Below are 21,839 nucleotides of genomic sequence, written 5' to 3' on the forward strand. Positions count from 1 at the left end.
CGGGGTGCCAGCACCTGCCCAGCTGCCTCAAACCCCAGCAGGGCTTCAAGGGCGACGTCCTGCTCAGATGGAAAAACACACAGGGAAAGGAATTTGTGTTTTAAAAAGCTTTATAACCCAGACAGCAGCCCAAGACCTCAAATTAGTGAGTAACAATGGAAGCGAGCAAAGAATAGGGCTGGGACAGCTGGAGACAGCACGAGCCCCACGAAGGCCACCTCGGAGAGCACAACTGTATACAGAAAGGAAGCAATGTGAGGGTACTGGCTTAGTATGCTTAGTATGGGGCTTCTCCACTTTATTATTTTTATTTTTGAATACCCTTGTGGTAAAATAGGGGCAGGTGAGGCAGGCAGCTAGCATCGGAGCGAGCTCCAGAGCCCTGCAGGAGCCTGAAGGCATTCCCCATGGCTCCTGCTCCTCTGGCCCATTCCTGCTGCCCACAAAGCCGCGATCACCGGCACCGAGAGAGGATTGCTGGGCACGGGCACTGCAGCTGGAGGTGGTAATTGCTCCCCTGTAATTAGAGCCACCTGTAATTAGAGCCAGCGGGGAATTCTCCCTGCCCCAGCTGCTTATGAGGAAAGCTCTGTTGGTCCTCCAGCACACACTCTGACCAGACAGCCCAGGGTTTCCACAGAACCCCCTTTTTTTTTTTTACCCTTTTTTTCCCATTTTTCCCCTCACATCAGCTCTCCCCCCTCAGGACCCCAACCCACCACAGCGGGGACTCAGAGGGGGCTTCCCACCAGGAGGGGCCCGGCCATTTTGTGTGGCTGTAAGCCGGGGGAGGAAACCGACAGCCGCGAGCCTACTGCCCACCTCACGAAAATAATAATAATAATTTTATTTTAAAAAAAAAGAGCGAGGGTTCACACAGCCCCCCGCCCCCCAGCACCGCCCCGGCCGCCATTACAGCGCGCACTGCCCTGCGCCGCCACAACCCGCCCCCTTTTATAGCTCGTACCCCTCTCCGATTGGCTGCGGCGCCTGTCGGTCAAGCTGGGAAATTCCCGGGGGGGCGGGGATAGCGCTTCCGCCCCGCTTCCGGCTGGGCTGAGGGGACCGGGACCGGCACCGGGACGGGACCGGGAGCAGGACCGGGACCGGGAGCAGGACCAGGACCGGGAGCAGCGCCGGGAGCGGGTCCAGAATAGGGACCGGGACCGGGAACGGCACCGGGAGCGGGTCCAGAACCGGCAGCAGGTGGGCTCGCCCCGCGGCCGTGCCGCCGTTGCCCCCCGTAGGGCCCTCCCGGCCACTAGGCCCGAGGGCTCTGCCCGCCGCCCCCCCCCCGGGGCACGGGGCCCGCTCCTCCCTTCCCTTGGGGTCCCATAGCCCGGCCTTCCCCGAGCCCTGAGGGCTGCTCCCGGGCTTGGGGTCACCGTTTGGGGTCCCTACCGAGGGCTCGGTGTGGCCCCGGGGGCTCGGTGTGGCTCGGGAGGCTCTGCGGCGCCTCCATCCCCTTGGCCGGGCTGTCAGGGTGCTGCTGCCTGTCCCCAAGGCCAGGTTTTTATTTGCCACCTCCCGGGCGGTGAGGAAGGACGTGGAGCACCGGGGGCAAACTCCAGAGGCTCCGGTGAGGCACCGTGGCACGGCCAAGCAGGCGATAAGAGAAGCAGAGGGGCTCCTGTGTCCCCTGCCAGCCCTCCTGAGCACGGCACCAGAGGGTTTTAACCCAAGGGATGTCTGGCCGTGGAGCTGGAGGGGATAAGAGGCTTGGAGCCGCGGCGTTTTGCTGCTTTCCAGCAAAATATGCAGATAAAAACACCCCCACGGCGTGCAGCTGGGCTCTGAGGGATGCTGAGGACGGGTGGCCGTGCCGTGCGGGGTGATGCTGTAAGCGTGCAGGGTTTACTTTCCTCCCAAGCATTCCTGCTGGGGAGGAGGCTTCCCAGGAACAGGGTGCGCCGGGGCGAGGAAAACCCCGCTCTGCATCACGGGGGGAGCTCCGCCAGCCTCGTGCCCCCTCCCGAGCACAGGGACATGGCAGAGGGGACAGGTTCTGTGTCAGGTGGGGACCTCGCAGCGTCCCACGGCTCTGCTCCCCGGCTATTTAAATGCCAGGCTGTTTTCAGCTCCTCCTGGGAGTCTCCGCTGCCCACTCGCTCTGTCATTCTCTCCTCCTGCTGAGCTGTCGTGAAAATTTACTACCTAAAGGGCCGGCGGCCCCGCGTCTTCCACCCGGCACCCGCCCACGGGCAGCAAACACCGAGCTGCCGGCGGTGACCGCGGCGTCTCGCAGCCTCTCCCGGTGCTGCCACCGAAGGGTTTTCTGCCTCCCTCCTCCGGGAGCATCTCGTGACCGGCGAGGAGTCACCGGGAGGACCCGAGTGGTTTTAATCAGAAGAAAAAACCCAGCCAGCCCACCCGAAACCCGGCAGGCGTGGGGCTGGGGAGTGCCGGCACGCCTCTCTGTTGTTCTCTCTCCTCCCCCGTTTTTGGTGAAATGGGAGGTTTTTGTTGCAAGTCGCACATTTCGGCACTCCCAGCCCTTTAAGAGAAAAAGGGAACTCTGAGAGCAGGCCTGGGAGCTGTGACCTGGTCCGTGTGCCTGTCCCTGAGGTGACAGCTCTGTCCTAGGGCTTCCGTGCAGAAATTGGGCTGCCCCTCGACCCTGTGCCCCCCAGCCAAGCTCGTGCTGCCACAGTGCTCCGTGCTGCCTGCGCCTTGCTCGCTGCTGAATTCTGTCTCATGGGGGGATAATTCGCAGATTTCTCTCCCCGAGGGAAGTGATAAAACCACAAGAATTGGGAATTAGCAGAGCCTGGAGCCTTTTTTTTGGTTTCATCCAGTCTGGTCGTGGTCCACCCTGCGGTGGACGTGCTGCCACCTCCCTGAGCACCCCGTGTGTCCCGCTGTCACATTCCATGACCCCCTCCTCACCCGTGTGCATCCCTGGGCAGGGGACGGGGACGTTTCACAAGGCTGCGGTGTCACCGCGGTGCCACTGCGGTGCCACTTCAGCTGCCCGCTGGCCCCGGGAGCTGGCGGCACAGAAACTGCCCTGCTTCTTCCTCAGCTTCCTGCCAGCTGCTCTCCTCCTCCAGAAATAGCCCTCCCTCGGCCTGCCGGGGGCTGCAGCCGAGAAGCCACTGTCCCCCCGCTGCCACGCGCCCCCCTTTTGGGGGTGACGAGCCCCCCGTGTGAGCTGCGGCCCCCAGCACAGTCCTGCCGGCGAGCAACCGTGCCTCTGCCGAGGCCAGGAGGTGCCGTTCCCAGGGCAGGCTCCTGCTGATGCTGTGCTTAATTACCTCCCGAGGAGGCGGGTGTTAATTGCTGTAGGTGCTGCCAGGTGGCGGCTGTCAGCCGGGAAGTCCCCAGGTTTGCCAGCCCGCCTGGGCCATCGGCCCAGATTGCGCCTGGCACGGGCACGAGCCTGAGGTCGAGACGGTTTCGGGGCTGGGCTTTCCCTTCCAAAACAGCCCCCCTGGAGCCCTTCCCATTCCCAAGCTTTGGGACGGGCACTCGGGGAGCTCTGTGGGGTCTGCCCCGTGTCCCCATCGCCCTCCTGGGTGCCGAGCCACCCCTGGCACTGGCACAAACGGGCACCAGGGAACTGTTTTGGCAAGCGGGGCTGTGATCAGCAGCAGCTTCACCACCCCCGGGAGTGGGAACCTGCTCCCACGAAGCAAGGAGTTTAACTGGGACACCCACACCAGCAAACAGCGCGCTGCCTGCGGGGGTTCCCCTCCCTCGTGCCGTGCTCCCGGCACTGACCTGGTCATCTCTGGGCACCCAGTTTCAGGAACCTGTTCCGTGGGGACCTGGTTTCTTTGTCTAAAGCCGAGGGCACGGCGTGTCCTGGCTGCTGGAGGCTCAGCCCACGGAGCTCGCAGGCTGCTCCTCGCCCCGTGCCCTCTGTTGTTTTCATTTGCAACGCGTGCAGTGCTGGGGAGCAGAGTGGAAGCGTCTGGTGGTTTGTTGTTATTTTCCTCTTTTTTCCCTCTCCGCTCTGTTTTTGGTGAGAAATATTTGCAGAACTCTTGGTCTGAGGGGCTTTCCAGTAGGATGTTGGCAGGCTGGGTGTGTTGGTTCGGCGCAGTGTTTGTTTGCCCTGCTGCGCAGGAGGAAATTGTGACTTCGGTTTAAGACTCCGTCCCTTTCACACTCGGGAGGAAAAAGCATTCAGCAAGAAAACACAAGCCTGGCCCCAGATCCTTCCCAGAGCCTCCTGAATGAAAAGGAGAGTCCTCCCGGCCGTGGGGATGCCCCAAAACCTCAGGGCCTCCGTCCCCAGGGGGATGCGGGTGGCTGCCACCTCCCCGGGGACCGCTGGTGATGCCCACTCTCGTGACGGCTCTCGTGGCCGTGACTCAGCCCGGCACGTTCACCTACATGGGGTCAGAATGAGCAGAGCCCTCGGGGCGAAATTCCTTCACCTGGTGCCCTCCGTGCTCGCCGTGGTGGGGACCAGGGACCCGTGGGGTGCGGAGAGGTGACGCCGTGCTCGTCCCCGCAGGGATGCCCGGCCGGGAGGTGGGCGGCTGACTGGCAGGCATGGAAGGGAGAGGCCCCTACCGCATCTACGACCCCGGCGGGGGCACGGAGGAGAATGGATCCGCGGCTTTCGAGCGGCTGATGGAGGAGAACGCCCGGCTGAAGGAGAAGATGCAGGGGATAAAGTGCATCGGTAACTCTGTCGGGAACTGCTGGCGGGCAAGGTTTGGCTGCCGGGCAGCCCCAGCCTCGCAGCCTGCGCCCCTTCCCTGGCTGTTTAAAAAGGGTGCCCAGAGCCAGGGCTTTAACACCAGAGCTTGCAGAGGGGCTGGGACCTTTGCTGAGCTCCTGGGGCGCTTTGCAGCGGGATGCGGGGCTCCAACAGCCGGGACGTGCCGGTGCTGGAACGCCCCAGCCCAGCGGTGCCACCCCCTTTCTCCTCCTCGGCCGCCTTCCCCCACCCCGGGTTTTGCTTTCGGTGTCATGACCCAGCTTCCGCTTTCGAGTCCTGCTTCTGCAGCCGAATTTCCACCTCCCTCGTGAGCCCTTGGGGCTCATGGCCGGGGCTGCGGCAGCGCGGGTCCCTGGGGAAGGGGGGTGAGCAGCGGGTGAGCGTCCTACTGCTGCCCCCCCAGGAGAGCTGCTGGAGGAGTCCCAGGTGGAGGCGTCCAAGCTGCGGCAGAAGGCAGAGGAGCTCGTGAAGGACAACCAAATGCTGATGGGCTCGTCCGCCTTGGAGGAGCTGGTGGGAAGCGGAGGTAGGGGGAATTTGGGAGATGGCAGCAGGGACGGGACAGAAAAGGGGAAGCTGCATCCATGCCTGAGCTCACAGTCCCTGCTCTCTGCATCCCAAAGCACTCACGGATTTCTCTTCTCCCCTCTCACAGCCGCCGGCCCCAAGCCCAGCTCCACCCTGGCCGCCCCAGGCAGCGCCCAGCCGGAGGCAGAAGCGCGGAAATCTCCGAGTGTGAGTGCTGAAAGCCAGAGCTGCTGGGGGATGCACGGCGGGGAGATGCTCTGTCCGGGGGCTGCCGCTCCGTGTCAGACCTGACCTGGCTGCCTCCTGTTGCAGGGCTCCTCATCGGAGTTTGAGATCGTGGCTGTGGAAGCGCAGGGATTCCCCCAGGACAGCGGGAGAGCGGTGAGTGAGTGGGGCTGGGGCTGGGACCAGGCCGGTCGTGGGCAGGGGGAGCTGCACAGCCCCGGGGCTGTGCTCCCCACACCTCGCTCCGTCCCACCATGTGCAGGGGGCTGGGGGAAAGGCATCCATGCCCCTGCCATCTGGGGAAAATGGTGTGGCAGGGACGGGAAGGGCCGTGATGGCCTGGTGAGCTGCTGGGGGTGCCCTGACTCCAGCCATCGCAGCCCCCATGGCAGCACCAAGGGGACAAATATTAGGGGACACCCTGTGCCAGGCTGGGGGCTCGTTGGACACCCGGCACACACCCGTGGGGTGATAAAGGACCAAGTGGGTGGTGTCCCCGCTGTGCTGCACCCCCTCCCGTGGCAGTTTCGGGGCTGTTACCCCAGGTATGGGGCACTGGGGCAGGAGGGGCCGCTGGGGATGCCCAGGGAGTTCCCGAGGGCGGCCGGTGAGTCAGCAGGGCTGGGAGCGCTGCGGGCAAAGGTGTGCCAGCGTGTCCCCGGCTGGGAGGCAGCCAGGGCTGGGCCGTGTTGTGCCAGTGCTGCCACAGCTCTCCCAGGCATGCAGGAGTTCAGCAGCCTCGGGCAAGGAGGACGAGCCCTTTAGGGACACCCTAAAGGTTTGTGCGTAGGGAGGGGTGTGCCGTGACGCTTGAGGGTGTGCCTGACCCGAGCTCCCCCAGCCTCTGATAAATGTCCCGCACACTGTGTGGGGCTGCAGGGGTTGGGCATCAAACCTTTATGAAGCCAACGCAATTTTATTAGTGCGCTGAGGGCTGCTGCAGTGCCTCTGTCCTTGGCAGGAACCTGGGTGTTGCCACGGCCTGAACGCTTGCAGTGCTGCCCTCTGCTCCTCGCTTCCTTCGTGGGTGGTGAAGAAGTGTGGGGTCAGAGGAGCACAGCCTGTAGGTTTAGGGCAGGTGTCTTTGGGGCGCAGCGAGGGCAGCACTGCCCGCAGGCACGGATGCCATCAGAGGGAGGGGATGTGTGAGCAAGCAGCCAGGAGCGGGGCAGAGACACAACCAGAGACAGAAGTGCCCAACAGGGGGGCTCCGCGCTGCTCCCTGAACCCCTCTGACCCCAATTCATCCCCTTCCCTGCCCAGGACCTGGAGCCGCTGCCCACCGAGGACGCCAACCTGCTGCCCCAGCTGCAGCAGCTGGAGAGCACGCTGAGCGGCTGCACCCAGGAGGCCAGCAAGGACCAGGTCTTCGTGCGCATGGGCTACATGGCCTCCGAGCTCAAGCGCCTGGCCTCCAAGGTGCACAAGAACGAGCAGAGGACGTCGTTCCTGCAGGTGAGTCAACCCTGCCCATTTGGGGTTTTGTTTTTTTTTCCCTTTTTATTTAACCAGACTCGTTTTGTAGCAGCTCTGTGAGGTGGGCACCCCCCTACAGCTGGGAATGAAGGAGGTTCTTGTGGCAGGGGTTTGGTGCACACCCAGGGAGGGTCTTGGGGCCGTCAGCTTTGGTAAAAGGAGGGTGTTTGTGTGCAATGGTGCCGGGGGGGTCCTCACGCTGCTGGTGTTCGCCCCGCAGACGCTGTGTGAGACGCTGCACACTGAGAACAAGGAGCTGCGAACCAAGCTGGAGAGGGACCTGGAGCAGAGGAACCAGGCCCTGGAGAAGCTCAGGTGAGGGTGGCCGGCAGCGAGAGGATGGGGTCGCCCCGGGGGGTTTCTCCCCGCTGACCCGGGGGTCTCCGCCTGCAGGTGTGAGAACCAGGAGCTGCGGAGGATGGTGACGCTGAGCAACCAGGAAAGTGCCAAGAGGGAAGCTGCCGAGCAGCAGCAGGTACGGGGGCAGCGTTGTCCTCGGAGGGGCTGGGGAGGGAGCAGGGAGCCAGCTGACACCCAGGCAGATATCCCCCACCTCATCTGGGTTCTCTCCCAGTACGACTGGAGCACCTTCTCAGGGTCTTTAGGGAAGGGGTGGCTGTGGGAAGGAAAAAGGCTTGCAAAAACCCCGTGTGTGCACCCACAGCAGAGCGGGGCAGGAGCGGAGAAGACGCTGGGCAGAGGAGATCTCGAGGCCAAGGAGAAGAAGGTGAAGATCCTGGAGCACCAGCGCAGGGAGGTGAGGATGGGGCTGGGAGGGAGGCAGCAGCACGGAGGATCGGGGTGGCTTTGGGCTGTGGGATTGCGTGCTGGGCCCCTGCTCAGCCGGGACTCTCTGCCCGCAGCTGCTGGAGGTGAACAAGCAGTGGGACCAGCACTTCCGAGCCATGAAGCAGAAATACGAGCAGAAGGTAGGGCTTGGGGCTGTGTCCTCAGGGCGCACCCCTCTGCTGGGCACAGAGGGTGCTCGGAGGAGACCCCGCGTGGGGAAGGGGCTCGGGGCTGTGCCTTGCTGAGCTCCAGGTGGCCCCAATGTCCCCGTTCCCTGCTGGCAGATGACAGACGTGCACCAGGAGCTGGCCGAGGCTCGGCGGGCGCTGACCGAGATGGAGGCAGAGCGCGAGCAGAAGCAGAGAGATTTCGACCGCAAGCTGCTCCTGGCCAAATCCCGCATTGAAACGGAGGAGGCGAGTCCACGGGGTCAGGTGCTGCGAGGCTGCTGGCCCCGTCCCCCTCCCCTGACTGACCCCAACCCCTGCAGGCGGAGAAGGACAGGCTGGCCATGGAGGTGCGGGACCTGCAGCAGAGGATGCGGTTCCTGCAGGAGCAGCTGGCGCCGGTCACCAGGCAGAGGGAGTACCAGGAGAAGGAGATCCAGAGGCTGAACAAGGTGAGGGACGGGGCACGGCCCCTGCAAAATGGCTTCTGTGCTGCCCAGCCTCTTCTCCTCCCTCACATCCAAAGCTGATCGTGTTCAGCCCCTTCCAGCCCAGCTCCTTGCCCAGGAGCCATGGAAGAAGCCCCCTGCCCCGTGCTCACCCTCTTCCTGGGGGGTGGCAGCATCAGGCGATGCCCACCCCATCCCTCTGGGCTCCCCAGAGTGGGGATATCTGTGGTCCTTCACGCCCTTTCCCAGCTCTACCCCCTTCCCACAGCCCCCCAGAGATGTCACCCACTCTGACACCCTCCGTGTCCCTCCTCTTCCTCGCCAGGCACTAGAGGAGGCCCTGAACGTCCAAGCCTCCCCACCGCCCATCTTCGCTGCCACCCTGGAGCCGGCCGGGAAGGTGCCGCAGCAGGAGCTGCTGACCCAGAACGAGCTGCTCAAGCAGCAGGTAGGACAGGAACAAGGGGGCACGGTGGTGCTGGGGAGCTCAGCATCCTCCAGTCCTTTGCTGGACACGCGTGCCAGGGGCTTGGTGCAGCTGATGAGCTCAGGGAATGATAACGCAGCAGCGGTGCCCACCTCAGGGAGAGCCAGGCACCCACCCAGCCCTGCTTTCCACCAGGTGAAGATTTTTGAGGAGGACTTTCAGAGGGAGCGGAGCGACAGGGAGAGGATGAACGAGGAGAAGGAGGAGCTGAAGCAGCAGCTGGAGAAGCTGCAGAAGCAGCTGGTGGTCTCCAACAACCAGGTGAGCAGCACCGGGTCCTGCGGGGGCAAGTCCCCGTCAGCACGGAGGTCACCGTGCCCACCTCAGAGCAGGAGCTGAGGAGGGACGGAGGGGGCAGAGAGGTGGTTTTGCTGCCACTTGTCCTTGCCAGAGCTGGATTGGGCAGGCTGAAGTTTGCTTGGACGGGTGACACAATGCACCCGTTGAGCCTGGCGCAGGAAGGTGTCTCTGAAAGGTGTCAGCAGCTATCCAGTCAGCCTGACGTGGTTGTGCCCATGGGGAGGGCTCTGGGGCTGTCTCCTCCCAAATATCTCCCTCCTGCTCTTCTCCTGGAGGTCTGGTTTGGGGACACTGATGCAGGCAGTCCTGTGGGGCACCAAGCATCCAGGTGGGCTCTGCACTAAGCTGTCCCCTTGCCCCCAGCTTCGGGCCTCCAAGGACGACTGCCAGAGGGAGAAGGAGGAGAAGGAGAAGCTGAAGAAGATGCTGAAGCAGCACAAACAGGTGGGTCGAGGGAAGAACCCCTCCTAGCCTCGGGCAGGGGGGGCTGGAGGACGGTGCTTGGCGTGGGTGGGCTGCCCTCGGGCTCTCAGCATCTCCCCCGGCTCCTCGCAGGCTTCTGGAGAGCGGCTGCACCCCGAGCCGCTGCCGGGGCCGCTGGGCCCCGCCTGCCCCATGTACCAGTACCAGTACAGCCCCCCCGTGCCTCACCCCGTCTACCACGGCTTCGACGAGTGGCAGCAGATCCGATACCCGCCGGCAATGCCGGGCGAGCACGCGCCGGGACAGAACTTCCACCATTTCCCCCCGGTGAGCACCTACCCGCGGTGGCACAACGGGGAGCACAAAGTCCCCTGGGCGAGCGGGTTTAGGGTTCAGGGTTTGGGGTTTTTTGGGCTGCGTGGAGTGCAGCCTCGTGCTGTAGGTGCCTGGTCACTCACCGGTTCTGTTTCCATCTGCTCTTGCAGCCAGAATACCCCTGGCGCCCGCCCTGCGCCATGTCCCGGAGCCAGAACGCCCCGGCCGTGCCTGGGGTGAAACCGGTCCCCAAGGATTTGGGTAAGGCTCCTTCTGCAGCCCCAGGGGCAGCACACCTGCTGGGGAGGCATGGGATGGGTTTCCAGGCAGTGCTTTCCCCTCAGCCCCCACTGATTTGAGGAGATGGGCAGCGAAGCTGCTGCGTGCAGCGCCCAGCCTGGCAGCGGGGTCAGTCCCCGTTCCGTCCCCCTGCTCATCCCCTTCCCTAAAGCCCCCCAGCCACGAGGGGCTGGTAGCAGTGCTGGAAATGTCTGCGGGTGCTGCACCCCGAGCATCCTTGGGGTTTATGGCACTGGGTGGGAACGGCTGTGGGCTGGGGCCCTGCACTCCTGCCCCTCGGCCACCGCGTCTCGCTCTGGGACGAGGAGCAGTGCTGAGGCCGTGCTGGTGTCTCTCCTTTCTCAGAACAGGCAGGCCCCGGATTGCCGTAACGCCCAGGAGCGCCGTCGCCGTGCCACAGGCTAGCAGCAGAAGGAAGTAGGATGTGTGTGTGTGCCCGTGTACATAGAGCTAGGACCTTCCTCCGGCCCTTCGCCCTGCGCGGAGCTGGAGAGCCCCGCGAGGAGAGCACGGCGCCGCCGGAGGGCCCGCGGGTGGCACGGCCGTGTGCCCAGCTGGGCGAGCGGGGCCACGTCTTCGGGAAGAGGAGCTGGCGCTGCCCAGGGGCTTCCCATGGTCCAGGAGCTTCGCCTCCTCCCCATGAGGAGCATCTCCCCCAGCGGGTCCCCTCCCGGCGCAGGGAGAGCCCGCACCCGCAGGCGAACAGCCGGGCCGAGGGTGGTTGGTGTCGTCGTATTTATTTAAGGACCGAAGCTAAGCTGAATCTCTTTTGTTTTCTTCCTGAAAGAAAAGCTTTCTCCGGAAGAGCCTCGGTGTAAATGCTCGAGGTGGGAGTTGTCTAGACTGTTTTTCCAGATTTGTTCCCATGTAGCCACGTGGCCAGAGCAAAACAGGAACCGAATCGCTGCACAAGCAACCCCGTATTTATTTATCTGAGCGCCTGCTCTGCCTGCTCAGCCCCCTGTCCCCTGCGTCCCCCCGCTCCCTGCGGCTCTGCGGCCGGGGCCAGCTGCTCCAACTCGAGCTCGCTCCAGGAAAACAAGTCTGGAGGGGGGAAAAAATAAAACCCAGCCTGCAAGCGTCACTGTCACGTGCGAGCCAGCAGGAGCCGTGCAGCCGGGGCATGCTTTGCTCCAGGACCTGGGTGCTGCTTACAGCTCGCAGCAGCGCTCCTCCTGCCTGTTTTTGCCCGTGGTTTTTCCCTTCTTTGCTCTGGACTGAAACCTGATCAGTGCTCCCCTCGCTCTGCCCTGGCCCCAGCCTGGCACAGCCAGGGGCTCTGGAGCCAGGCTGATAAATCCGTGATTGCTGTAAGGCGGAATAAACACCGGGAGGTTTTCCAGCCGGGGGTGGCTGCAGTTGTCATCCCTGCCTGGAAATGCTGTCCCCTATCCTCGGCTTGTCCCCTGCCCCATAGCCGAGGTAGGTGACGCCTGTGTCCCCTCTCTGTCCCCACCTCGGTGCCCCCCAATCCTGTCGCAGAAGCAGGGCTGCGCGTTTGCAGAGCCTTTATTTGGCATTTCTAAGAGGGGGGGAACACGGGGTCCGGCCCCCCGGGCTGGGAGAGGAGCGCGTCCCTGCGCGGCACCGCGGGCAGCCTGAATGCACTGAAGAGCTGCTCCGCGCCCGGGCAGGATCAGGCCCGGCCCGCCCCACAGCAAGGGCTTTAGGGCCAGGCCTTCATGGAGATGCGGACTTCTGCCCCCGGGGGGGTGACCCCAGCGCCCGCTGAGCTTTGGGGTGAGCTGGTGGCCGAGCTGCTGGCTTGGGGGGGGGTCACCAGCAGGGGTGGAGGTGGGAAGGAGGCGGTGGGGACTGGTCCTCGGGGAGAGGGACGGGGATGCAGCGTGGGGTTGGGTCTTTGGGGGGGGAGAGAGGGCATTTTGGGGTGACCCCCTCCTCCCCGGCCCTACTGCCCCCGCTGCTGCCGCATGTAGGCGATGATGTCGTTCTTCACGGTGGCGATGTTGGCGCGGTGGTACCAGCGCATGACGGGCACGCCGTCGGGGCCCACCAGGAACTTCTCGAAGTTCCACTTGATGTCGTGGTTCCGCAGGGGCTCCCAGAAGAGGTTCTTGGGGTTCCCGAACTCCTCCGCCACCGGTGGGCAGGAGTTCTGCAAGGTTGGGGCGACAGGTCAGTGCCTCGTGTGTCCCCCTCCCCAAAAAACAAAGCACGCTGGGTGCTGGCCTCCCCCTTTGGCACGGCACCCACCTTCAGGAAGCTGTAGACCTTCTGCTCCTTGGCCCCGTTCACATCCCCTTTCTGGAAGAGCTGGAAGTTGGGGACGAAGCCGCCTCCTGGCCGGACGTACCTGCAGGGGGACAGCAGGGGGTGACCCACACCTCACCCGCAGGGGGGGCTCCCAAAAACCTCCTCAGCAACCCCCGCGGTACTCACTTCAGCGCCGGGAGGATCTCGGAGTTCTGGCCAGGCTCCTGCTTCCCGAATTGGTTGGAGGGGAAGCCCAGGACCACGAGCCCGTAGGGCCCCAGCTCATTTTGTAGTGCATTCAGTTCTGCGCGCACAGACAGGGCTGGGTTAGTGGGGCCGGGAGCCAGGATCCTGCAGCTGGGGGGGCAGCGTCCCCCCTTCCCCAGGTCCCCAAGGCCCCGAGCTGTCCCCTCCTTACCCAGGTACTGCAGGGTGAGCCCTCAGTAGGTGGCCACGTTGACGAAGAGCACCATCTTCCCCGCGTACTTCCTGAAGGGGACGTACTCGTCCCCGTCGATGGTCAGGGCCCCGTAGTCGTAGATGGTGCCCCGCACCGAGTCATAGCATTTCACCTGCGGGACAGGGAGCGGGGTGGGGGTGTCCCAGAGCCACCCGAACCCACGGGACGGGGCCGGTGGCTGTCACCCTCACCTCTCCTGCCACCCCTGGCTGCGGTGCGCCCAGGTGGCGGCAGTGAGCCGGGCAGCTTTACGCACACACGCGTGTGCAAAGAGGTGCACGCTCACGCAGCGGGGTCAGGGCTCGGCAGGGATGGTTTTTTGTTTTTTTTTTTTCCAGCCGGGATCTCTCAGCCAGGCGAGAGGCCAGCCAGCAGCCCCATTGTGCCAGCGCCTGGAGGAAAACAGCCCCAAAAGGGCTGGCACCGGGCACTGGGCACCGGGCGGAGCGGGGCAGGATGGGGTCCCCAAGGAGAAGTGCAAGGGTGGAGCAGCAGGGGTTAAACCGGGGGGGGGCACCTCGCGATCCCAGGGCACCCAAAGTGGCACCCGGGGGCTATTTTGGGAGCTGGCAGGACGCAGAGTCACGGGGAGGGGGGGGCTCTGCTGGGGGGGGCTCAGCCTCCGTGCGGCCGGATCCTGCTCCGCTCCGCACCCCGGGCGCACACGAGGCTTCCCCCCCGCTGCTTCCCGCGACCCCACACCACCATCCCCGCGGTCCCCCGTGCCGGGGGGGGCCGCCCCCCACCCCATACCTTCTCCTTCTCCTGGCTCTGCCCCGGCTGGACGAACCCGGCCAAGACGAGGGACAAAATCCAAGCTCCCCGGCACCAGCTCCCCATGGCTGGGGGCGGCTGCGGGGGGGGGGGTGGTGGCGGGCACCCCCCGATAAAACGGCACGGAGGGGCTCAGCCTCGTCGCCTTCTGCCCGTTCCCAGCCCGGTGGCGACGGGGAAATAGCGGCGGGGCCGCCCCGCGGAGCCAATCGCCGCCGGGAGGGACGGGGCCGCGCGTTAACCGTGTGCGCCCTGGGGCGGCCGCTGCGCAAAGCGCCCCCGCCCTCGGGGGGGGCGATTTTTTAAGGAGTTTGGGGTTTATTTTTTTTGGTATGGGGGAGGTGGCGGGGCCAAGGTGGTATTTGTGGGGCGTGGGGTTTGGGTTTTGTGGGGGCAACGCGCTGCGGGGTGGAAAGGGAGGGGGTGCTGGGTGGGGGGCACCGTGCGGAGTGGGCACCGGGCTGGGGACGGGGTCTGGGGTCACTGGGCTGGGAGCTGGGAGCTGAGCACCACCAACCCCATCACATCCCTCTGTCAGCATCCCTCGGGAGCCTGGGCAGGGGTCTGTGGGGTCCCCCCCAGCTCCAGTGCCCTCTCCCCCCGTGGCCGTGCTGCTCAGGGGTGCAGAAGCATCCATCGAGCTTCACGCCTGCAGCCAGAGCAAATGGGGCTTTCCTGCTCTTCCCCAAAGCCACCCCGGGTTTGGGGGGGCTTTGCCCCCCGAGCGATGCTGTGCTCAGCAGCCGGGGGCAGGGCACGGCGGTCCCTTAGCCCTCATTGTCCCCAGGGACAGGAATTTCCAGGGCCCTGCTTGCCTAACCGGGGAATGCAAACATTTATCCTGGGCCGGCTCCAAGGAAATATCCGCGGTGAGGTGTAAATTCCCTTAAGCCCTTTAAAATAATTTAATGGGAGGATTGACCAGTCAGAGAGGAGCTGGGGGGAGGCTGCGGTCAGGGGGTGACCAGCCCGGGGCAAAGGGTGGCAGTGGGGGAGCCCCGGGGGACCCCAAACACCCCGCTGCCAGCACCGGCGTGGGAGTTTGTCTTTGCTAGAAAGCAGGGCCAGCCCTGCCAAGGCTTTGTCAAGAGCAGCCTCCCGGGAAGGGCAGCAAGGCCACAGCTTTGGGGGAGGCTGGGAGCGATCCCCGTCCCACGGGGAGGGCAGGAACGGGACGTGCTGGGACAGGCTGGCTGCAAACCCACAGAGCTGGGCAGGGGGTGGGTGCACGGAGGAGCTGGGATGTGGGAAGGGGCACCCTGGGGGGCTGCGCTTGGCACCCACCGGCAGCGGTTTGGGGTTTGGGGGCCGATGCTGGTGCAGGAGGGAGCAGCGGGGACGCTCACCGTGCTGGGGTGAGCGGCCCTGGGGGCTGCTCGGGGCCAGCAGGGGGAAATGCGGCAGGCAGGGACACGCTGCTGCTGGGAAGCAGCTGGGATTGCTCAATAAATCGGGGAAATGGGGCTGCAGAGCACTGAACCTCCGGTCTTTTCTAGGGACAGAAGGGACGGGGCATGCCCGTGGTGGGGACAGCCAGGGCAGGGTCTCCTCCCTGCACTAAGGAGCGGTGCCTCTGGGTGGAGGGGACCCCACAGCCGGGCCGTGGGGCAGTTGCTGCGGGTCCCTCTGTCATTTGGGTGGCATTTCCCCAAGGCTTAGTGGCTCAGCCCTTCCCTAGAGCCTGTCCCGGAGCGCTGCGGGGCGGTCCTTCAACTCCACACAAACAACAGCAAAAAATAAAAGTGCCTTTTTGACCTCTCCACCCCCGGCTGGAGATTCCTGGCTCGGGCAGCGGGCTGCAGGGTGGGAGATGAAATCCTCCACAGCGCTCAGCCCCCGCATGGGGAGCTCAGAGCCCCGAGCGCCGTGCTCCTGTGGCAGGGGGTGCTCGGGATGCGCCGCTCACCCCTCGCAGACGTGGCCGTGGGCGGTGTGAGGCGGCTCCTTGCCAAAACCGGAGAGGCTGCAAGAGCCAGAGCAAGCAGGCTCGACCCTCCCCTCCCACCTCCTGGGCTTGGGGGGTGTTTGGGACGGAGGGGCTGCAGCTCGGGGCCGGCACGTCGCTCACGTCCCGCAGCCGGCGGGGCTGCACACCCTGGGCACACGGAGCTGCTCGGGGCTCCCCGCTATTTCCCATCATGGGAAGAGCCTCCCACTCCTGTTCCTTGCCCTAATTGCCCCTGTGGGGCTTTGGTAGCTTTCTGTCGTTCCCAGGGATTTGGGGCCGGGAGGAGGGCTGCACCCAGCCACAGCCCCTCCACACATCCCCAATCGCCTCCACGCGCACGGGAGGGCTGACCCGCTCCTGAACTGCTTTTTTTTTTTTTCCAAAACCAAACTAAAATAAGGGGCTGACCACGCGTGAACCTCCCTCCTCGGATGTTTTTCCTCCGGAGCCGGGCTGGAGCCAGCCCCCGCCTGCTGCAGCTGTTTGGCAGGGGGCTGAGGCTGGGGGCCAGCAGCACTTCCAGCCCCCGTCACCGCCTCCCCGGGGGCCAGCAGCATCCTGCCCCTCATCGCTCGGGTGCGCAGCACAGCACCAGGTGCTTTTCAGCCGATCACATCCAAACCCGTGTCCCCTGGCGGTGCTTGTCCCTTCTCCATAGCACCAGGGGTCCCCCCGTGCGCCCTGGCCACAGCCCGGGAGCCGGCGCGTGGCACTGGCACAGCGTCAGGCCCGGGGCAACCTCTGAACTTTTGTTCTAGGTGTGCAACGGGAAGGAAAAGCAAAACAAGCTCTGATGGGAGAGAGGCCCGGCCAGGCAGGGGAGGGGATGAGGGTGGCCACTGGGTGCTCCCCATCTCCCTCCGGCCAGAGGAGTCCCCGGCCATGCCCCCGGCTGGGATTTGTTCTTTCCCAAAGTGGAGAAAGGAGGAGCCCACGGGCTGCGAGGACTCCGCTGTTTATTCCACTGCAGCCAGGAGCTCAGAGGGTGGTTTGGGAGCCCGTGAGCCTCCCTTTAGGGCTTTGGTGTGGGCCCTGTGCCAGCAGCTGCTGCAGGCAACACCACCTCTGCCCCCATGGCCAAGATGTTTGGGGTCAGCTCCTGCTCTCCTCTGGAAACACATGACCAAACCTCTTAGGGCTGCACAAACCCCGTCCCCTTCCCTGGGACCTGCGGGGACAGGCTCAGAAGCCGGAGCTAGCACAGGGGGGCTGCCGCCGGAGCCCCCCGCGACCCTCCCGAGGAGCCCCCACCTCCTCGGCGCGGCTGGGCAGCGTTACGCAGGAGCCGTGCAGGCGATGCGGCTGCCGCTGTGCTCCTGGCGGCTCTCGTCACCGCTCGGAAGCGAGCTGAAAAATAACATCCTGCGTCAGCGCCTCGCCGCAAGCAGCCTCCGCGTCCCTGGGGCCGGCTGCCTCCCCCCGGCACGCTCCAGCACCTGCCCTGACCCCCCCCGGGTGCACACATCGTGAGCCCCCGGCTCCCTTTGGGCAGCAGGAGGCTTTTTTCTCCTGCAAAACGCTGGGCAAAGGCTGCCCAACACCTCGGGCGCTGCTCCAAGCGAGGGCCCCGCGAGGATTTGCTTCTCTTGCTGGCTCTCGGGAGGAGGAATTTCCAAGCGTGCAGCAGCCCCAGTCCAATCCCCCCACTTGTCATGCCTTAAAAATGTCTCGGCTCCCCCTCGCCCTCCCCTCCGTTGCCTCTTGTTTTGTTCCGAGTGGCTTCTTGCCTCCTTGCCCCTAACAAAGCCTCCTTTTCACTGCCTTTCCTGGAAACCTCTGCCGTGCTTCCCAGAAAACTCCCACCACAACAGGCGACCTCACGCACACACCCCAGGAGAAAACGAGGTTCGGGGAGCTGGAAACGGCCCCGGGAAGGGCTGGGGGAGCAGCTCAGGCTTTTCCTCGGCAGTGTTTCGCCCCCGGCCAGGCTTCCCTCGCCGCCCACAGCCTGGCGCGTGGTTTTGCCTCTTCCTCTCGCGGCGCCGATTCCTGGAAGCTGCGCCGGTGCCACCGCCGCTGCGGATTTCCCTGGGGGCTGCCGAGGCTGCCGGCAGCCCGGGGGGGACGGGGAGCAAGGGGGGGAGCAGAGCAGGGGCTGCTCGGACCCGGTGTAATCGCCTCCAGCTGCCGGCACCGCGTGTGCCAGCGAGGGAGGGCGAAGGGAGGAACAAAGGACAGACAGAGCCGGGTGGAGGACAAATAACTCCGGGTGGAACCTCCAGGGCTGCGGCTCCGGAGGGGAGAGCTGAGTAAAAACGCATTTCCAGGCTGGGTGAGGAATATGGGGGTGTCCCTACCCGGCACAGCCACATCCCACAGCTCCAGGGTGGCCGTCCTCGCTCCCCAGGGTCCCCATCCCCACACCGGGCTCCTTCCCCCCGCCCCCCAGCCCCATTTCCAGCCTTCAGCACCCAAGGGGCCGACTCCTCAGCGGTGCGAACAGGGTTTAACCCGCTTCCCACCGCCGCCTTTCCCACATCCCAGCCTGATTCACCCCATTGCTCACGGCCCCTCTGGCGTTGAGTCACCGGGACGCCGGGTGCCGCGGGGCTCCTGCCACGTGCAGGGCTCCGGGCGAGCCGGGGTGGCTGTGGGGGCAGTGACGCAGCTCGCCCACGCCTGAGAAACGTGGCCCCGGCCCCACAATGTGCTCAGCACCGCCAGGAAGCCCCCGGGCACCGGCAGCCCCTGCTGAGGATTCGTGCTGCAGGAGGCAGGGGGCCCCGCCGTGCGCCCTGACACCAAGCGCAGCCTGCACGGAGCTGCAGGACGCACGTGCAGAGCGAAGTCCTGTTTATTTTCTGGCAGTCCAAGAGATTTTCAGCCCTTCTCAGTGCCTGGGCAGGAGCCCCCTTTGCTGTCTGCGCCACAGGGAGCGGGGCAGGTGAGGGGCACACGGGCACGGGCTGCCCACGCTCCTCAACCCCGCGAGATGCGCAGGACCCATGCGCCCCATGGAGTTCTCCTGTGGTTTCAGCCGATAGCTGGGACGTGGAAAAGCTGCTGCCAGCTGCTGCTCTGCCCTGCAGCAGGGACGGGCTCCTTCACCGACTCTTTAGCAGAGTTTCTGGATGCGCAACCAGAAGCCGCATCCCTCCTCCTGCTTCCACGCTTCTTTTCCAAGCACCCCCAGAGTGGGGTCACCCAGGAGGGAGCAGCTTTACCGGGCATTTAGGGCCGTTGCTGCCCAGCTGCTGATGCCTGGGAGGGTCCCGATGGGGAAATAACACAGCTGCGAGGGGCCGGGGTCACCAGCAAAGGCGAGCTCGGCACCGCGGGACCAAGCTGCGTCCATCCAGGCGTCACCTCCCCGTCCCCACAGCCCCCCAGCTCCGGGGCCACGGGCTCCCTGCTGCTCCCGGGGGGCTCGGTGCCTTCAGCCCGGCTCCTGCCCCATCTCCTCGTGCCCAGCCCGGGCTCACACGATGCTGTTGCGCGTGGGGTGAGTCCGCACCCGATAGATGATGACGGCGGTGGCCGGGCAGAGCACCAGGGCCGTCATGACGAGGACGGTGGCCAGGATGATCAGGACGATGACCCAGATGTCCAGGATGTGCTTGGGGAGGGCGGTGGGGTCCGGGAGGTCCATCCTGCAAGAAGGGGGGGCTCCCCGAGCCGCAGGGCGCTCAGCACCCCGGGGAGATCGCCTCCAGCCTGGGCTCCTCGGAGAGCGCAAAGCCTCGGCCAAAGCTCCTCTGGGAAGGCTGAGGGAGGATTTATGGCGCGCTCCGATGCGGCTGGATGAAAGCCAAAAAGAAAGAAAAAAAAGTTCCCTGCTAATTGCTGCTGTAATTAGAGGAGCTGATGAAGGCAGGCGGCGTCCCACCGCTCCCCCCAGGCACTGCCCCAGCCCCACAGCGGGGTGCCCAGGCTCTGGGGGGGGAGTGCAGGTTCCCGGGGGGCAGCGGCTGCTTTGGGCACCCCAAGAGGTCCCAACCCCCCCAGCACGGCGCCCCCACACCTCCCGGCCCCTCCCGCAGCTCCCCGCTGAGTCACACAGCCCGTGGCTTAATTAGCAGGGCTCGTTAATGGAATAAGGGCACAGAGGGCATCGGGGTGGTCTCAGGGTGCAAAGCACACGTGGGGCTGTGCTCCCAGCACCAGCACCCGGCCATCACAGCCCCAGCACCACCAGTACCACCAGTACCACCACCAGCACCCATCCCAGTACCATCATCACCCAGCCCAGCCCCAGCACCCTCCCCAGCACCCATCCAAGCAACAGACCCCATCCACCCCATGCCAGCACCCATCCATCTCAGCCCCAGCACCCATCCCAATACCCATCCCAGCCCCAGCACCCATCCATCCTATCCCAGTACCATCCATCTCAGCCCCATCCACCCCATCCCAGCACCATCCCAGCACCCATCCCAGTCCCAGCACCCATCCCAGCCCCATCCATCCCATCCCAGCCCCAGCACCATCCATCCCATCCCATCCCACCCCGACCCCCTTGGGGTGCTTCCCCCCTCCACAGACAGGGAGAAACCCCCCGGACCCTCCCTCTCCGTGCCGGGGGTGCCCGGGGGGCCACGCGTTTTGGGGCTGGGGCCAGCAGCCCCGGGCAGCCCCGAGACCCCGTGGGGCCGATCCCCGAAGCCCCCCCCCCGGTGCCCGACCCTCACCGGCGGCGGGGAGCGATCGCGTCCCGTCCTGCCCCGATCCCAAAACCCGGTCCCGGGGAGGCTGCAGGGGGAGGGACGGGGCGGGGAGGGGAAGGGAAGGGGAAGGGATGGGGCCGGGCGAGGGAGGGCAGGGCTGCGAGGAGAGGAGGGGAAGGGGGAGCACGGGGAGACCGGGGGGGGCCGGGGGAAACCGGGACACCGGGGGGGGAACAAGGGGCTGGGGTCGGGAACGGGCACGGGGGGTGTGGGGATGGATAGGGGGACAGAGACGGGGACAGACGTGGGGACAGGTATGGGGACGGGTGTGGGGAGAGACACGGGGACAGATACGGGGACAGACACAAGGATAGACAGAGGGACAGATATAGGGACAGACACAGGGACAGACACAGGGACAGACACAGGGATAGATGTGGGGACACAGGAACAGACGTGGGGACAGGTATGGGGACAGACAGGATAGATATGGGGACAGATGTAGGGACAGGTGTGAGGACAGACACAGGGACAGATGTGGGGACAGGTATGGGGAGACACACGGGGACAGATATGGGGACAAACACAAGGCTAGACAGAGGGACAGACACAAGAACAGATATGGGGACAGACGTAGGGACAGGTATGGGGACAGGTGTGGCGACAAACACAAGGCTAGACACAAGGACAGACGTAGGGACAGACACGGGGACAGTTGTGGGGCCAGACACAGTACCAGCAGCAGGAGAGGCCCACGAGAGCGCTCGGCAGTGGGGCAGGAGGGCACGGAGCCTGGCCCGGGGCTGGCTGCTGCCGTCAGATGACGCTGCCGGGGGTTATCAGCACGCAGAGGAAGCCTCGCGGCTTCCCTCCGGAGCTGCACGCAGAGACAGGGGCTGGGGACGGGGCTGGGGGGGGCACACGCTGCAGGACACCCACGGGAAGCCTCGGTGGCATTTCCCGGATCCGAGTCCTGATGCACCTCGTGCCCTCTGAGCGCTCTGCGGGGCACAGCACCGAGAGCTGAGGGGTTTTTGGTGGATCCCACAGCATGGGGCTGCTGCTGGGTCGCTTGGTTTGGTTTGGTTTGGTTTGGACACTGCTGCGCCCCACAGCACCCACAGGGCAGGTGGGGACCCTGCTACCAGGGTGTGCCCTGTGCCACCACGTCCTGCATGGGCAGGCGCATGCCTGACAGCACTGCACGGCCACTGCAACGCTGCAGGGGGCACGCAGGTGATGCACGGCCACTGCACGCTGCACAGAGCCATGCATAAACCCTTGCACATTGCATAAATCCATGCACAGACCATTGCACACTGCATATACCCTTGCACAGACCCTTGCACGCTGCACAGAGCCTTGCATAAACCCTTGCATATTGCATAAATCTGTGCAGACCCTTGCACACTGCACGAACTCTTGCATAAACCATTGGACACTGCACAAACCCTTGCCTAACTCATTGTGCATTGCACAGAGCCTTGCATAAACCCTTGCACACTGCATAAACGCGTGCACAGCCCCTTGCACACTGCACAGCCCCTTGCACAAACCCTTGCACGCTGCATAACTCCGTGCACAGCCCCTTGCACGCTGCACAGACTCTTGCATAAATCATTGTGCATTGCACAGCCCCTTGCACAAACCCCTGCACACTGCATAACCCCGCGCACAGCCCCTTGCACACCGCACAGCCTTGCACACA

General features: G+C 64.8%; 3 protein-coding genes across 4 annotated transcripts; 1 reads left to right on the forward strand and 2 right to left on the reverse strand.

The window, feature by feature from the left end:
* The first annotated feature begins 1,089 nt into the window (after positions 1–1,089).
* TNIP1 (TNFAIP3 interacting protein 1) lies at positions 1,090–11,473 on the forward strand. 2 transcript variants are annotated; one of them, XM_032196801.1, is made up of 18 exons: positions 1,090–1,206; positions 4,463–4,633; positions 5,076–5,198; positions 5,328–5,407; positions 5,513–5,581; positions 6,689–6,880; positions 7,122–7,216; positions 7,295–7,376; positions 7,566–7,658; positions 7,765–7,830; positions 7,975–8,106; positions 8,181–8,309; positions 8,632–8,754; positions 8,929–9,054; positions 9,457–9,537; positions 9,649–9,843; positions 10,002–10,092; positions 10,477–11,473. In XM_032196801.1, the coding sequence occupies exons 2-18, from the start codon at positions 4,501–4,503 to the stop codon at positions 10,500–10,502; spliced, it is 1,836 nt and encodes a 611-aa protein (XP_032052692.1). In that variant the 5' UTR covers positions 1,090–1,206; positions 4,463–4,500; the 3' UTR covers positions 10,503–11,473. The 2 variants fall into 2 exon arrangements, with proteins under 2 accessions (XP_032052692.1, XP_032052693.1); XM_032196802.1 differs by having other exon boundaries at positions 7,569–7,658.
* A 149-nt stretch (positions 11,474–11,622) lies between these two features.
* GPX3 (glutathione peroxidase 3) lies at positions 11,623–13,768 on the reverse strand. Its single transcript, XM_032196803.1, has 5 exons — positions 13,559–13,768; positions 12,764–12,917; positions 12,532–12,649; positions 12,346–12,445; positions 11,623–12,247 (listed from the first exon to the last, which is right to left on the reverse strand). The coding sequence occupies exons 1-5, from the start codon at positions 13,643–13,645 to the stop codon at positions 12,041–12,043; spliced, it is 666 nt and encodes a 221-aa protein (XP_032052694.1). The 5' UTR covers positions 13,646–13,768; the 3' UTR covers positions 11,623–12,040.
* A 4,537-nt stretch (positions 13,769–18,305) lies between these two features.
* Positions 18,306–20,210, reverse strand: SMIM3 (small integral membrane protein 3). The gene is made up of 2 exons (XM_032196950.1): positions 20,156–20,210; positions 18,306–19,264 (listed from the first exon to the last, which is right to left on the reverse strand). Exon 2 carries the CDS (start codon positions 19,114–19,116, stop codon positions 18,946–18,948), a length of 171 nt encoding a protein of 56 aa, XP_032052841.1. The 5' UTR covers positions 19,117–19,264; positions 20,156–20,210; the 3' UTR covers positions 18,306–18,945.
* Between the last annotated feature and the right edge of the window lie 1,629 nt (positions 20,211–21,839).

The sequence above is a fragment of the Aythya fuligula genome, chromosome 14, assembly GCF_009819795.1.
Source record: "Aythya fuligula isolate bAytFul2 chromosome 14, bAytFul2.pri, whole genome shotgun sequence".
Classification (NCBI taxonomy): domain Eukaryota; kingdom Metazoa; phylum Chordata; class Aves; order Anseriformes; family Anatidae; genus Aythya; species Aythya fuligula.